General features: G+C 42.6%; 1 protein-coding gene across 1 annotated transcript in view; it reads right to left on the bottom strand.

Annotated features, from left to right (window-relative positions):
- Positions 1 to 17,221, bottom strand: part of met (MET proto-oncogene, receptor tyrosine kinase) — a 62,173-nt gene extending 44,952 nt beyond the window's left edge. Inside the window, exons 1-2 of the mRNA XM_041038212.1 lie at positions 16,900 to 17,221; positions 14,100 to 15,300 (exon numbers count right to left, since the gene is read on the bottom strand). Of these exons, the coding sequence (XP_040894146.1) occupies positions 14,100 to 15,299 (1,200 nt within the window). The 5' untranslated portion in view covers position 15,300; positions 16,900 to 17,221. The remainder of the gene's footprint in view (positions 1 to 14,099; positions 15,301 to 16,899) is intronic.
- Positions 17,222 to 17,571: the final 350 nt, after the last annotated feature.

The raw sequence follows: 17,571 nt of genomic DNA, 5'->3' as shown, positions 1-17,571 counted from the left end.
CTCCTCCACTGATGATTGATATTAGGTTACATCCATGCAGCTCTCATCCTAGGTGTTTCATAAAAGCTCCAGACACATGAGATACATTCCACCATATAAACCCAGGCCTGTCGTGCTTGGCTTGTACTTTCGACGTGAAACACACAGTAAAACATTCCTCCTGGACTCGTTTTCTCCACCACTTCTGTTTGTTTAAGCGCTGAGGTCGTGCTGATATTTGTGACATCTGTGGCGTGGACCCTCGTGGTCGTTCTTAGAGGCTATGAATGTAATGTAATGTAAGTGAGTGAATGTAAAGTGAATGTAAGTGAGCCGGGATTGTAGCTGTTTTTGTGTCAGCACTTTTGTGGGCAGCTTCTGGGAGGTGAGGGGTATCATTACTGAAATAAAGGTAAGGCTGCAATTATGTAAGTCAAACATTTAGATATTATAACACACTCACAGACACACACGCATACACACGATAGGTCTTCCCACTACCTGAAAGAAAGTGTTTTTCGACATATCTTGGCAAGCTAGTGGCAACAGTTTGATAAGAAGAGCACGCGCACACACACACACACACACACACAAATCAGTGCCTTCAAAAGCCTACAACCTTACAGAATTGTTATTCATCTCTTTTGCTGAGCAGATTAGATTCAAACTTAAACCATGGCTTTGTCTAAGTACTGGATTTTAGCTTTAAGAGGCCAGTGCATCCACAAAAGCTCATACTCTCTTATGACAGTGGCATCTAACCATGCAGTTAGTTATGGTTCAATATCTCCAGGTTTTGAGATTTCTGCCTTCACCCTAATAAACTGCAGATGGGTGCTATTTTGTTTTTTTTTTTGAACAAAGCTTTCACACAAATGTTTCTCACAGCTTTCGAAACCAGAAATGTGTCCTTGTTCCTCTGAATAACCACCGTCCTCACTGTGAGGTGATTTCGTAAGGAAAACTTCCTGGGAGACAGTCGTTCCAAAGACATGTTGCTGTTGATTTTTATTTTTTTTACAAAAGAAAAAAAAAATTCAGTAGTGTGAGCACCACAGACGAAACTCTGTTCACCTCCATCGTGCTGGGGTGGAGACAGAAATCGGACAAATAAAACTAAAAGTATCTGCATGGATAGATACCACTGTATGTACGTGAGAATGTTTTTGATCATTTGAGTGAATCTAAACCTAATTTGAGGGAGTTTACATTCCTCATCAGATGAATGGTGTTAGCACTGCAGTGCTTTCAATATATAGTCCCTGAGGGTAAAGGGGCTACAACTATAATGTAGACGAATATGGATGTGGACGACCCTGAACACCCCATCCTAAGACTTTCCGACAGCACTGCAACTAAATGAGTAATGACACAGGGTAATTTTCGGGGTGCAAATGAGCGCCACATCATGCTTTGCTTTTTCGGTCTGCGTATTATTCACCCAGGACAATATTTTAGAGCATTAATGTCTTTCTGACGTCTGATTAATCACCAAAGTGACAGCGAAGTGGAGCGATCGGTCGTATTTACCAAAGCAGCTGCCATTCCTACATGTGCTCTTAATTACAGAAACGCTTGAACGTAAAGGGGGAGGGTGATTTAGTGTTGAGGCTGCTACGGAGAGTTAGCACCAATCATCTGAATGTATGATTTTATTAGCATTAGCGTTATACTCTCCCACTGATTACTACATCTGGGTGGGTGGGTGGGGTTAAAAGTACAGCTGTTCTGCCGTACAAAGCTAAAGCAGCTTCACTGAATATGTCAAACTAACTGACCCTTTGTGCCGAGGACTACGATGAAGCAGGGATAAGCACAGAAGTTCTAAAAAGATATAAACTGACATTTTTCAAAGTTATTCGGCCAAATCTTTTTTTTTCCCCAGAATTCCTGCTTCCTAGCAGTCTGGAATAATCAAATCCATCCACCGATGCAGACACTTGGCAGAATCTCCACAGTGAAGATTTCACTGTGAGAAGAAATTGCCAAAAACAGCTCCACAGGCCTCCTTGCTGCCATTTAAAGCACAGAAGACTCATGACTATAAGTGGCTCTTTCTGCTTCTCTTTTTTTTCAGACCTGAGAGGCAATTGTCTCTCTTGGAGACGGATTGAACTGCGGGGGCCTTGCTCATACATGAGGTAAGGCAGGGGAAACAGCAGCTGGAGAGCTGCAGCGAAACAGCAGCAGTTGAGGAGCAGCCAGATAACCTCAGGTTGTAACAGCTCTGGCCTGTGCTTCAGCGGCAAGGCAGCTTATCAACTGAGGGTCAACATAAGGTCTGAACACGCGGGCCTCCTCATCTCAGCTCTGTCTTGGATGAGATGAGTTCACTGGCAGGCGTCGTGAAGGCAGAAAGTCGAGCTCAGATCAGAGCCAGATGAAGAAAGCCAAACAAATACGACTGCAGAGTGCCGGCGACAGCGCAAGAGGAATCTGAAATGTGGCGGCTTGGAAGAAAATTTTCTTCACAGGGCACGTACTTTTTATTGCTCAGCTGCGTGTCCTTTCATATGTGTCCCTGTTCAACCAAGTGACACAGAGAAGCAAATGTAATAATTCCAGCAGCTTTCCATAGAAACCAACAAAGCTAAAAATAATCACAAAGTCCCATGGAAACACAAAACAGCCAAAACATCATGAAAAAAACTTCAGACGTGGCTTTTTTTTTTTTTTTTTTTTTTTTTTACAGAGGGGGATCTTTGTGAAGTCACCATAAAATATTTCACTGCATGTCGTGACAGTTTGCAGGTGGCAGCCATTTGTGTGCTCCGGTCTCTGCACTGCATGGCAAAGCAAACTACAGACAAATCGGCATCGCTTCTGTCCTCAGAAAACTGACCATGAGTGCAACAATGCATCACTGTGCTACTTTTTCACACTTGTAAAACCCCTGGAAGTTTGGCTTCGCAGTATTGCTCAACCTCTCACACACTTATACACATATATCAAAGATCTTCAGGGATCGAGCTCTGAATAATTTTGCTGCATCTGCTTGCGCTCACTTACTGAGCCACCAGGCCTGAAGCCAGAGTTTTTAATGCTCAGGACTGGAGGATCTCAGTGCACTGACTTAATGTTGAGGGCTCGGTTCCATGTTTTCCTTTAAAAAATGTGCAGGCTGGAAGGTACATGATGCAATAGCAATGGTTTCTTGACTTGAAAGCAAAGTGGTAATCAGACTTCACCCCAAACAATACAAACAGCGATTTAGTCACCTTTGCAAACAAAAAAACAACAATTCTGTATTCCCATAAAACTAAAAATAGCCAAAAACTCATACGGGAAATTCCTTTTCTTAAAGATAATTTTAAGACTCTTCTCAGTTTTTAAACCAAAACACTCAAAACCTTGGCAGAGTCCAGCTGCTGACAAAATCAGGCTTTTTACCGTAAAACACACCATTTAGTTCCGAGAAAAACGACTCAGCCCTCTCAGGTGTGAGCTTGCCTTCCTCTCTGCAGCATGATTCAAGCAAGGATCACTAATGAGGAGTTTAAGATCAAAGCCTGCAGATGATATCTGCGGTGTCCCAGGGACTGACTAGATACCTTCCCTGTTTGTGGTGCATTGTTTTGGAGCACGGCAGGGTGGTAAAAGCCAAACAAGTGTGTGGACACAGAGATGAGGAGGTGAGTACACATTCAGACACAATCCTTTCCTTGCATTGTCTGGGGATTACTGGTTGAATGGAATTTGAGGGGGGGGGTTAGTCCTTATTTGAGATGAGACCTTCCACTGGAATGACATGGTGTCCACTTCCATTTGGTTAGAAATGTGGGCCACTTCATTGGTTATCTGTGTAAACAGGGAGCCTGTTGAAATAGTTGATAGAGGTGTAGGGCATACAGGAAATTTAGTACAGCAAAAGAGAATTAAAGGGTCAGTTTGCCCAAATGTCAAAAAACCTTTCTCCTTTGTTGTATCTAAAATTTTCTCCTTTACTTGTAGAGGTGGGCAAATTTCTGCAAATTGAATGGAATTAAATATGGTGTACGGATCATTGAAAAATGCCATTGTCTGTTGTTTTCTATACGTAAACTGCAGGGGTGGTGGTTTAAGCCCCTGCTCATCCTGCCCACATGCCAAGGTGTTCTTCAGAAAGAAGCTGCTTCTGCTGGTCAGACCACTGCCTCCTTTCTCAAAACACTTTGGATCAGGTCTTAATGCAGTTGCCTTTTTTATGCACTCACTACTATAGGTCCTAAAGTCTGAGAAATATGAAACTGAAGTGAGCCTTCATTTCGGTCTTCCTAGCGTCTGTAGCCTGCTGGAATCATTTGCTGCTCTAGTGAAGTTTGTGATTATGAGAGTTTCAAAGAGCCAGACTGAGACCCTACGACAAAGCTTGAAGGATCCAGAGCCAAGGAAATGAGAGTGATCCGGGGTCGAGGTGAGGCCACTCCTCGGGACAGCAGCAGGAGAAAAGGAGATTGCTTTTGGTCCTTCATTTAGAGCATGGGGGCTGACAGATAAGCATGCACACGCCTCGTTTCAGTAGAGAGCAGGATATCACCATGTGGTGAAATAGAAGAGTAGGAGGCATGCCGCTGATTAGGAAATAGCTTGGGGGCCTTGACTCATAAGCTCAGTGGAGCAAAGCTCCTCCATATTTGACACTAAACAAGTGTATCATGAATGGCCTCTGGCACTGCTTGCAAGTGCCTCTGCGCTGGTAAGGAAAGCATTTAAGAAATCAAATCAGAGATGAGTCTGTCAGGAGCATGGTATGTAAGGAAAGTATCTCATTTGCAAGACAGTGCCAAAACAGAAAGATGACATGACCCGGCCGCAACGATCACCAAGGCACTTTGTGTAATCGGCTGGAAACAAAGTATTTTGTCCCTCAGCCAGCAACGGCGAAGGATAGGTTTCAAAATTCACCAGATGTCTTTTAAAGTTTTCAGTTTTTCAGGAGTTGAAACTGATTTGTTTTTATAAATCATTAATGAATGAATCTATAAATTGTCAGATAAATGTTGAATTTGGCTTGGTTTATCCCACTAATACTGCAAAGATATCCTGTTTTAAATGATATAAGAAAGATGAACGCAGGAAAATCTCACATTTTAGAAGATGAACAAGTGACAAACGAGAAGGGAACAGAAAGGAAAAAACAACAAATGATGGTTGTTAAAAATCTTATCAGCCCTGGACTAAATTTAACAGTATTTGGCTGATGTTGGCTGTTGGTAATTTCCCACCCTGCTTATTGGAAGACAGCTTGCAGGCACTGACGGTTTGCATATTTACTACTCTGCTCTTTATCTAGGGAACAAAGATAAGATGTGCATACAAAAGCCTGCATGCAAAAGGATTTGCACACACTGCCATCCTTCCAGCAAAACAAGAAACCAGACTCCTGGGTTAATGATTAACTGAGATTCAAAACTAAACACGAACCTTGAGCGAATGTAAAATAATGCAGAAAATCACCAGGAAATACCTGCAGACAACTGCCCTGATACTGCTGTGGTGGACTGGTGATGGTGAAATCATGTTGCAGTAGTCTTTGCATGACAGCGTTATCACCTACGATCAAAGAATTAGGAAATCTGTTAGTGTGTAAGGTGATCCTAATGAACCACTGCAGCACAAATCAATCTGCGGTTACACGTTTGGCATAACTTCCCGGTAAGGTTGTTTGAATGGTAAGCTTTATAATACAATGGCATGAGATACAGTCCATGTTTTCTTAATGTGCTATGTAACTGGATGTGGTTGCTGACCAACCCTCTCCTCACGCAGAGGGACCTGCCTGGACACGGCTGCCAGGTGACGCAACGGCCCACCTAGGGGGTGGAGGGGTGGAGGGGTGGAGAGCCCACAGCTGGCAGCTTGCACCGAAAACACATCGCCATGTGGGCAGGCAGAGTGTGCTGGGTCAGGGCACAGAGAATGTTTTCCATGATGTTATCATATGTGAACAGCAGCTTCCATGAGCCTGAACATTGTTTTTCACTCGCCCATATAGATGATCGTAGCAAAGAAGTGATCAGTTTTAAGTTTAATATTTAATTTAGTTTTTCAACAATAAAACCTTAACTTAACATGCAACATTTTAGGGCTGCAACTAATGATGATTTTCATCACTGATTCCCTGTTGATTATTTTCCTGATTAATTGTTTAGTCCATAAATTGTCAGATCACAGTTCCCCCGGTGGTTTTCTTCAGCAGTTACACACCTTTGACATTTAATGTTTTGTTGAATATCATGAAAGACTAAGAAAATTAGAAACCATTAACATTTGAGAAACTGGATCCAGTGACTTTTTGACATTCTTGATTAACTATCAAAATAGTTGCTGATTAATTTTCTCTTGATGGACTATTCCATTGACTGTTTCAATTTTGTTTTTACAGATTTAGGGTTGAATTAATCAACTCATCTGACACAAAAAGCTCCATAAAACTCGGTCCATCAACAATCTGTCCAACTCTCCTGCGTATGTACCTCCGTCTTCATATGCACATGTGAAGATCAGTCTTAAATGTGTGTGATAGATAATACAGGTTACTGAACCATAACAGATTTAATCTCAGTCTTTTCACAAACACACATGCAGTGTTGTTTTTCAAAACCGAGACTTATGAAGAGTAACATGAGAGCGACAGGACAGGACAAGGATGCAGTATTTTCATTCTTTTGTTCATTTCTGTACACAGCTTAAGACCCGCCCGCCTGCTCAGAGCACCACTGGGTTCTGCACCCAGCTAAGAAATGGCATGGACAGGTTTGGGCATGTGTTACAGAATCTGTGACATCTGTGGAAAAAGAAAACCCTGCAAAGGGCAGAGGTGCCACGATGCTAATGTTCGAAATTTTTATTTTCATCCAGCTATATAGCAGGGATCAGTCTCTTCCTGTGTAGCATGACGCTGGCATTGACATAGATAGGGTTAAAGATAAAAAAAAAAAAAAAAAATGCATGCAACAACAGTGCCTGATAGATAACTAATCAGGAAATCAGGGACTCTTACTGTACCAGTCAAAAACAAAGTTCTTTAGATCAAGATTCATATTTCTAAGCTATTTGAGATGTTTCTGAAAAAAAAAATCATATGCAACAAATTTTGTGTAACTCTTGGGATTGTGTTATGTACTATAATTTTTTAAAGCTGTAATTGTGGTTCTCAATACTGTAATTCTGCTGTTGCTGCTTCTGCCTGTTCAGTAAATGTGGCAACTACTACCTGTCTGTCTGTCCTGAAAGTGAAATGGAAAATAGTTTGCAAGCTAAATCCACCATAGCTTGCTAAGAAAACAGTAGCTTGCACTGAATGGTGAGGCATTTTCTGGCAGCCAAGAGTGGTAAATGTTTATATACTGTATTTTATCATGTAAGTTCTCTCTCATCTCATCTCATCATACCTAATGTAAGATATATGATGCAGATTTCCAGACCTTAAGAAGGCCACGGCATCAAAACATTATGCAAAAAGCTACAAAGCGGTGACATAAGAATGACACCTCATTATTCATCTTAGACATTTTCTCCAGGGTGTTATAAATCCTTGGCAGCATCTTAAAAAAAAGACTTAAGTGTAGAAAACTACTTTTAGCTGATGGTAAATATGTTACACGTTCCAGCCCCAGTAAAGCCGACGCACTGTACCGCTCTGTACATCTGGTTCACACAGAGGGAGAGTTCAAGCAAACAAATACCAGCTAAGTGATGGCATGAGCAGGCTCGGGCATGTAGGGATCAAAACCGTGACATGGGCGGCAGAACCCACTGAATCAGCAGCACAACTGAGAGCCTGACAGTATTAAGTCCATCTATTGTCTAATCTGTTGTCTCAGAGTGGAAAACTACAACAAATGCACAAAACATCAGGGCCACTTTAACTGATGATTGATGGATCAGTAATTACTGTTATTACAGGACATCGATTATCACAGGTGGAGATGTTGGTTTTAAAGCTCTGACACATGCATGTTTACAGTGTTTTACAGTAGCTGCAAGGCAACCGATGCAAAGCTCATATACACATTTCAGAAACCAAATAATACATCTCACATGACAGTGTCATGTTAAAGTTCACAGTGAAACATAGATAAGAAGCAGATGGACCGAGACTGAAGACAAGACAGTTAGTTCCTATGTGGTATTTTTTGAATATGGATTCTGGATAAGTACTGTGAAAACATTTAGTTTGTCACAGAAATCTAACACAGAAAAACCTGACTGCTGACCATTAAAAGCCATCTACTGCATGCTTACAGTGTTGTTTGCAACATAGCCGGCAATTTAAAAGAGTCAAGTCTCACGTTAGCCAAGTCTCGCAGCAATCAAGAATTAAGTCCTTACTTTTGAGACAGAAGTCTTTTGGGAATCGAAGTATTAAGTCTTCAGTAAACAACCTGGCAATTTTCCATTGGCTCTCTTTTTTTTTTTGGCTCAGAGGGTTTTATAATCTACACTCTCCGTCCTCAGACCCTTTAAAAGAGGAAAAATGCTACAAAATGTCTTTTAATAGGAAAAAAGGGGATAAAACTCAGAGAACAACAAGGGTGGATGGTTTTACAGACAGTATTTGCACACAATTCCACACTGCACCTGCTGTGGCTATTACAAATTTCCTGATACAACCATTGGCATCGTTGTTTAAAGGTGCTATGCAAATATTTGGTACAGCTGCCTGGCCTATAGTTGCTTTAACAACTGTTTACTTACCAGTCCAGAAGAAACGGTGAGAGTTCAGCATCAGGCGTTATTCCTTTATTCGAAAAAGAGCCATCTCCAGCAGCGGAAAGCAACGCCAGTTTCAGCTCTTGTTTTGTTTGTGTTTCAAACATGTCTTTTCTCTATCCCTGAACACTGGATTCTTGATGGGAACACTTGGTGGTGGTGATGGTTATAATGGTAACTTGCCAAGAGCTTCAGCCATTGTTGCGTGCACAAGACAGGGTCAGAACATGTCCTCCGGGCACCGCTACTTCTTCATCATCTCATGTCGGACTGAGGGCAGACTGGACGCTACACTGACTCACTATGGCAAAGTATTATTAGACGTCGGGACTGGCCAGGGCTAGCTGGTTAGCATGCTAACTTCAGTAGTCGTCTCTGCAACACAATATACACACACACCTTTTGATCTAACTTCAAAACTGTTATTCACATTCTGCTAACACATTTAGGTAATTTTTGAATGTTTTAAACTCTGCACGCTGCACATCATGTCATTAACACTGTATAAAGTGTTGATAGTGCTGGTAGAGATGCATGCCATTGTTTGCATTCTTTTACTCACTGCTCTATGCAAATTTATTATGTGCAAATAAAATGTAACCTCATCTGTTCCAGTTATGAAACAACTGACTGGCAGTGGCTGATGTACAAGATCTTGGAAGTCACATAACTCGATCTGTTTTATTTCATCATCAATTATTAGGAATTCCTAAACAGAGTAACATTAAATCAGCTGGCCTCTGTTGGCTGCTTGTTTGGCATTTTTTCAAGCCGGCGATTTAAAGCTTGTTCATTAAAACAGGCGGGCTAATTAAAATGACTGTCGGTCAAAAGCGTCTCCCAGCTGGAATTATATTACACGCGCTATAATCAATCAGGCCGAAGATTCAATTTAAAAGCAATCAGCATTTGGTGCGTTTTCTCGAATCAATGGTAATCCGATGATAATTCTGACCTCGAATGTGGCTGTTCTTTATTTTTAGTCTCAAATGTTCCTGCTCCCTCAATAGACTTATGGGAAAAGATGGCAGGCGTGTTGGGGGATGCGCCAAATCCCTGCCGTGGCTTTGCACACTACATTACCCAGGAAAATGGCCTATCGTCTTTTTTTTTTTTTTTTTAAGCAATACTATCAAGCAACAGAACATCCTGAAGGTCAGATCAATAGTTTAAAGAGTGTTTTTAACAACTGTGCATTTCTGTGGCTGGCAGAGAGCAAATGAAATACACAAAACGCCTGTTTATCACATTACATCTTCTCTCAATTCTGATTATGTTTTAGCAAACAGAAATAATGAGAGTTGAAATATGAGACTGGCTCCTTAGGCATGCAAAGGTACCACTATAAATACAGATTCATACAAAATTAACATTATTAGAAAAATGTTTTAAACTGCAGCCAGAAAAGTAGTGTAATTAAAAAGGAATCTACTAAACCACAGTAAGCAGTAGTTACGCTCAACGTCTCATCACAAAGAACTGTAATTATTTCTTTAGTTTCATGCTCTTCATGTAACTGAGAGCAGCCTGAAGACAGAACTGTCCCGCAGAAACAATAAGGACAACAGATTTGTGCCATCACGTAGACAGCCGAAAAGAGAGGCACTCATCATTACAGCATTTATCATATCCTGCTGCCTAAACTGAGTTAAGAGGCACATGTGAGATGACAACCACCTCTTAAAAACTTCAAACATACTCTTACACTGAGCTTTCAACCTCATCCAGATCCCTACTGGGAGTTTTCCACCAGAAATACACGGTTTGGTGGGGCAAACGACAGAAATAACCTCCTGCGAGCTCGAGTGTGCCTCCTCTGAACATTTACAACTTTTATGAATTTATGGCTCCACTTATCTCTCTCAAACCTCATGATAACACAGAGTCTACCTGCCATATGCCACTGAATTCAAGTCATAAATCTGTTAAGCAGTGCTATGATTAGATCATTCAGCTCTTACAGCACAAGCTTCAGATGGGCAGTTGTTCAATGGTCTGTTGTCGTTACAGCTTATTTTTGAGGATACAAGTGAGACTGTCAGCAATAAAAGATTAATTGGAAAACGGTTTCCCAGTTGCACTGAGATAAAAGCGCTTTTGGCTGCAGTGATTCAGCACTTGACCTGCTGCGTCTGCGTGTTTGGAGACGGACGAACGGAAACAGCAGATTTTTGCGTCATTCGTCTCTGCTGATGCCCACAGAGGGAAAAAAAAAAGTCAGGTGTTCTGGTTTTGAGTGGGTCTGTGTTTGAGTTTAGGGTAGCAAAAAAGAGTCTCTAAGAGGGGACAGTCATGCAACGGCGAAAGAATAGAGTCAGCATAATTTTAAAATCAACTTTTAGATCAAAAAGTTTGCAAAAGTGCGTAGAGCACTACGCAGAGATAGACACAGAAATATTCCTGTGATAATTATACAGCGCAGAGATGCTCCTGCACCTCCAGCAAAACTGATGTCATACCTCACATGGACCCAGTAATCAAGTGAGTCAACAGGAAAGAATGTCTAATAATGGAATAGTACACTCTCACTCAGAGTGATCAAAACAGCAGATTTCATAGCGTCACTGTCAAGAAATGGAAGTGATGGAAAGCTTTTTTTCAGTGCACATCACTTGATACAGCTCTTGTTAAATTGTTTGGAACCAGAGAAGCACGAGGCGTTAGTTGTTTGATTGGAAGCAGGTTGATTTATGCTTTGATCGTGTGCACAGTAGCTCAACGGGCTCTGTGAGTTATCGGTTTACAAAAGAGGGCTGTTCTGACTTTCGCACATTCCAAAACACCACAAAATTTGTTCGCTGTTAAGCATTGTATCAGAGGAAACGTTTCACATCTGTTCATCAAAGACGCTTGAGGCCAGAAGGTCTGTGGTTTGTTCTGTGGTATTCAAATGCCGAACGATTCTCCCAACTTATTTTCTACCTCATGCTGCGCGACAAAAAAAACAAAGGCACATTTTTTTTCACCGAAATGTGTGAAGATCAGAGAGGTTTTTCCAAGTAATGCATAACTGTGTGAACAGGCACTAATTTAGACCAAAGCGTTTTGTAAAATGACACCGTGATATGATCAAATCACAGAGTCAATTAAAGATCATTTCAAATTATCCCTCAGCCCATCATCAACCCATCAAAAAGCTCTTTGCTGTTACTGATGCGACTTCCACTTTCCCACAGGTGCTGGTAACAGGTGGGGGTCCAGGGGAGTGAAGAGGAGGCCTCGTCAGAGTGGTTGGCTGCCACAGTGGGATCATCTTCCGCCCAGCTGCTGATGCCCTGTTATCCCCGAGCCATTCATCATGGCTCGCTGAGAGTCAGATATGTGCTGCCCCCGAACCCCCCAGCTCCCAGCATTCCTCACTTTCCCCTGTGGATCTCCACTGCTGATAGCTGTCAGGGCTGCGCTGAAGTACCCAAACACCCACCCACCATGTTTTTTTTTTGCATGTATTTGCAAAGATGGTTTGAATCGGTTTTAAGAGCTTAACCGCACGTCACTCTGCATGTCCGTCGCTAACCTGCAGCCTGTGCCTTTAAACTTCTGACACGTTTACAAGTAAAGTTTCAAAACATTCAAAACTCTGGCCTCGCAAATAATTTATGTGAAAGTATTCAACATGTTTCTAATTTTTCAAGGATACTCACAGAGGCAATAAAACCAAAGTGTAAAAATAACTTGATGTTCACAGTAATGGATGATTTTCATACCATACAAAACTGAAGGAAAACCTATGGTCGATGTTAAGTGTACACAATTTGTAATAAATAGTATAAAACATGCAAAACTACTGGAACAACCAATCTGAGACGCTATCTACCCACAGTGTTATGGCCGTGCTAATGACAGCAATAAAAGTTCCAACTGTGGAAGCACATGCAGCGATGTTTACACTAGTTTAAAATGCAGAGTAATACTGGGAAACACACACAGACACGCTCGCACGCACGCATACCCCCCCCAGTGTTTTCACAGAAGTCTTCCTCAGAAGTGTGCTGGCTGTTTGCATACAACTCCAGCCTTACTCCTGTATGTGCTTGCCCTTTGACAACGAAGTTGTCAGTGTATATTATATCTAAGGTAACTGACTGCCTGACTGGTGATATACATGTAGTGACTGATGCTGAGGTTAAGTAAAGATGAAGTCACACAGAGGGAAGCACGAGTACACATATCAACAGAGCCTTTGGCAGGGTGGTCGGCAGTTAACTTCATGTCACTATTGATCAGGTGATTCAGCCGATTGACTGGGTCAATGTTGATGGATTGGAGGGGGAGTGAGTACTGGAAAGGTAACAACCGGCTCACAGCAGCACAGCTGCTGCTTCAGTACAATGAATGTGAACTGGAACAATCACTACAGGGTTAAAGTGCTGATTTTCAGCTATAATTTGACAGACACATCCTCATCAAAGTCACTGTTTCATTTCAATTCCAATGTGCTGGACAACTGAGCCAAAAGAAGGAAAAATGTGCCACAAAAGTCCACTGATAGATTTTGTCCTTAACACTGCAGTGCATCTAGTCAGTGATAAAAGATTTAAAAAGAAAAATATAAAAAACAGACGTTTTAGTGAACTCCCAAGTTCCTTCAGACGTGCATGTAAGATCCTAACTAGAGGGATCATAGGTCAGGGGAACAAGTTAGGAGCAGGTCATGCTTCAGTGTCCTGCTCAAGGACACTTAGACAAGGACACAGCACTGGCTGCCAGAACCTGAGAACCATCCAGTTACTGAGTCTCTGTAGCCAACAAATCAACCTGCCTGCAGCAGATAAACAGCCGAAGCCTGTAACTCTTCAGGATAAAAAAAATAAGTCATGCATATACAACAGATGACTGATAGAGGCTGATTTCATGTGTCTACAAGACATGAAAAAACTGAACTATGATGATACTCAAACAGAGCTGCTGATCTGCACACTGTTATGTTGTCTTAGCACCAATTTGGACTGTGTCAAATGCATTACAGGTAAGCATGTTTGTGCAGCTGCAAACACGTTTGGTTAGAACTAACCTCAAAAAAATGTTCATCTCTTTGTGGAGTAATAAGAAGCATCTTACATTACATATGGATACAGCAGTAGCCATTGTAGATGTTGCCACTGAACAGAACTGCAGCCACTTCAGTTTATTAAGTCTCAAACATAAAAAAAAAAATATTAGTGAATCACTTTAATTTGGGCTCATTCATTTCTGTGTTAATTTTAAATACCCCATTAGGGACTGTGTGCAAGACAATCGCAGGACAAATGTCTTCTTTCCACCGTCCTTAAATAAAGCTGTAGGTTTAAAATTTAAATGTGCTTTTTTTTCCACAGTTGAGCAAAGAGCAACATTTGCATTTCCCTCCAAAAAAACAGATGCAAAGCGAGAGCTCTACAATGGCTACCCCTGCACAGTCGCCCCAGCCCCCGCCCAGCTCTTACCACGTTGTAGCAGGACTTCTTGTCTGATCCAGTGAAGTGATACGGGTCTACTGTGCTGCACCTCTGCATGTAAATCTTGAACATGTGGTTGATGTGTTTCAGTGACATGATGCACACGGCGGAGTTAGGAGTCGGCTCTGGAGAATTCGGCTTTCCCCGTGCGAAGGCAGCAAACAGTACGTCGTCGCCCTCTTCCACCTTCAGCTGCTTTTGCAGTTCAACATCGCTGCCCACCTTGGTGACGTGGGCCGCCTGCAGGATGTTGAATACCTTCACATCTTCCATCGAACGCCGCCGCCTCTTATCGGTGCTGATGCATTCGAGGGGCATCTCCACATAGCGGCGGATTACCGAGTCTGAGGAGCACATGCGAACAATGCGGGTGTGGTAAGCTTGAGAGTCCCTGCTCACCCGCTGCACGGTGAGGAAATAGGTGAAAGGTCCACTGTGGAAGGAGTAAACGTAGCGCAGGTAGTAGTTTCCACGGAGAGATGGAATCAGGTCCATGTATGAATGGTTGGAGAAGAAAGTGAAGCCATTTTGGCTCGTCTTCATCTTCCGCAGAGATATGGTGTGGGGATGTCTCACGTTGCCTGATGTGTTTTCTAAACTGGGGATCTCAGAGTTCCCAACAAAAAACTTGATGATGTTGCTCTCCACATTGAGCACCTGAGAGCCTGAAGGGCTGACCACAACATCCGAGTCGCTGGGTTGTCCCTTGCCTTGCCTCACCTTGTCAGCGAAGCAGTAGACCTGTTCATCAACTGTTTTCGGGCTAATGTCATCATCCAGGACGTGACGGCGGCAAACACCATTGTCTGCTGAGCCGCAGCTGTACAACCCCTTGTCGTAAATGTTTTCCACCACCAAGGCAATGTTGTGGTTGTCCACCCTGCCGTTGCGCCCTGTGTTCGTCGGTTTCTGGCCGCACGTCTCGTTGGCAAGCAGTGGCCCAGTGTGGTACTCTGAGAGCTTTGTGAGGTTTGGGGCCAGGGCATAGATCCGGTTCACAGCTCCAACGTAGATGATCCCATCCAGCGTCACCATGTTCTGGATGGGGAAGTCTGCAGTAAACGTTGGGAGCTCGTAGGTGACCGAGAGGTTGAGTTTGTTGGTCTCAGATGATTTATCACACTGGCCCCGCGTACTGGGGCACAGGGCCCACAGCAGCATGACGGCATGAAGCAAATTGAGATTCATCCTGTTCCAGAAATAAGACACATGAGAAATTAGTTGGTAAAACATCCCAGCTGGAACACAAAGACCTCAAAACATTCATCATAGATAGCTCTGAATAGGTGGCCTCAATTGTCTGGAGTGTGACTGTGTGGAAAAAAGGCACAATCTGTGCTGAATAGAGACTTCTGAGGAGAAACAAGAGGGGCATCAAAATCCCTTTTTAGACTCATCAACAGAACTGTATCAGTGCGTAAAACCAGGGTTTACTCACTTCACCACAAGCAGTGAAACCAGTCATGCTGAAGTGACTCGAAGCTTTATGGTGACACACAGCTTTAATATCAGCCTCCTATTCATTCATCAAAGATTCTGCTTCTGAATCCACTGACCCTAGAAAAACCAGCAGTGAGACTTGGGTGAGCACTTCTGTGGTGCTCACTTGTTTCTGTTCCCAAGTGACCACAGCGCAAGGCAAAGGAGTGATTCACTCAGAGAGCGGCTCGCTCTACAGGGCGACGCGACCATGAGCCTAAGTTTAGACAGCAAAAGCCCAAGGGAACAGAGATAAACTCAATTAAAACAAAGGGGGGGAGGGGGGAGGCAAGAGGGACCATCCTGCGAAATGATAAATAACCCCAGCGACTAAACGGTATTCCACTGGGAGATGCTTTTAGTGCAGTGCGGGAGAGGGAAGGAGGGAGAGCAACACCAAAGCATTTGCAAAATGTGTATTTGCATGCTCCCTATTTGAATGTGGTTTTAACACAATCCCCAGATATAAAACCTAAACCAAAACAAGGCAGTAACATCCCGCATGGTAGGCTTGGCTTTTATAATCATGCCCACAGTGATGCATAAAGTCGCTGTGATTCCCTGGGTGCACATTTTGACTGATTTATGACAGAAGTCTCTCTGTTTGCAGCTCGTTTGTTTTTCACACTAAGTCTGAGGGGAAAGCTCAGTTTGTCTTTGTAACCACAGTATTTCAGGAGGAAGATTTAAAGACACACAGCACTAACAGGTGCAGGCAATATCTCTAATAAGCCACAGACATCATCGAAGAGTTGGAGGCAACTATTATTGGAGGATAATAGTGATGCAGTACAAAGTAAAGATTAAAAAGATGTACAAATTAAAAATCAAAAACACACTTTAAGGTTCCATTATAGAAAGTTACGCAGCATCAGAGGCAGTTTTTCATGAAGGGGACGGTGAGATGAGAACCGACTTGTTTTGGCCTAAAATTATGAATAATAGGGGGCACATTATTGCGCACCTGCACCAAACACGTTAAATTTACAGCATGACTGTTCTGTCACAGGACAAAAGGCGGCGGGACACAGTGAAAATGTTTTCAGTTTAAGAGGAAAGTGACTCATGGCGAAAGGTCTCAGAAAACACAAATGGAAGTTGGTAAAACGGTGTTGGGAGCCAGAAAAAACATTTCAAAACACGCTGAGATACCAAAACCGGAGGAGCAGGAGGAGGAGGAGGGAGAGAGCAAAGAGTTTCAGAGTCATCTCTGCGTTTTACGCATTAAAATAACAGTTCGAGAGAGCTGCTGAATGAAAACAGAGAAAAGTCAAGAAACTATGAGGAAAATCTGAGATAATAAACTCACCTGTTAGCGAACAACAGTGGTGTCTGTTCCCTTGGTTCAAATCATATTCCACTGGTCTGTACAAAAGCGGGACTTTTTGACTTTCACATCAAGTTCGAAATGATCGCTTGGGATTTTTCTCTTCGCTTCTAATTTCTAAGAACAAAAAAATCCCAGGAAAAAAAAAACAACAATCCGATATATATTTTTTCTTAATCTGACTTTGCCTCTTTTCCAGCTGTTAAACTCTAGTTCGTTGCACCCCAGCTGAAATTTAACACAGACAGACCGTCTGACTGCATCCAGCAAAAACACGCTGCGGCTGCTGCGGCCGCTCTCACATCTCGGCTCCTCTCGTGGCGCGTAAAGCTCCGCCTCCTTCCCTCCAAACTCCGTGACGCGTCCAGGTGCTGCTGAGGCTCCTCGCTCTGTGCGCTTCAGGTGAGACAGGAAAACTGAGCTAAAACAGTAAATTACCAGCTCTGGTTAGTGATTATCATGTTGCACAAAACCACTAATTACAACTAAGTCAATTCGATTAAGAGAGAAGCGCCACAGATGGACGCCTTTATGTATTTGTATTTATTTTACGTGTTTTATGTAGTATCATACGCGAGATGATTTCAAGTCTGATAGCCGATCTACTCTGATGTACTAAAGGAAGAGTAAATTCCTTATTACCCAAGACAGAAA

Source organism: Toxotes jaculatrix, chromosome 5 (assembly GCF_017976425.1).
Source record: "Toxotes jaculatrix isolate fToxJac2 chromosome 5, fToxJac2.pri, whole genome shotgun sequence".
Lineage (NCBI taxonomy): Eukaryota > Metazoa > Chordata > Actinopteri > Toxotidae > Toxotes > Toxotes jaculatrix.
Note: the sequence above shows the minus strand (reverse complement) of the source record. Positions and strands in the feature narration are given on the sequence as shown.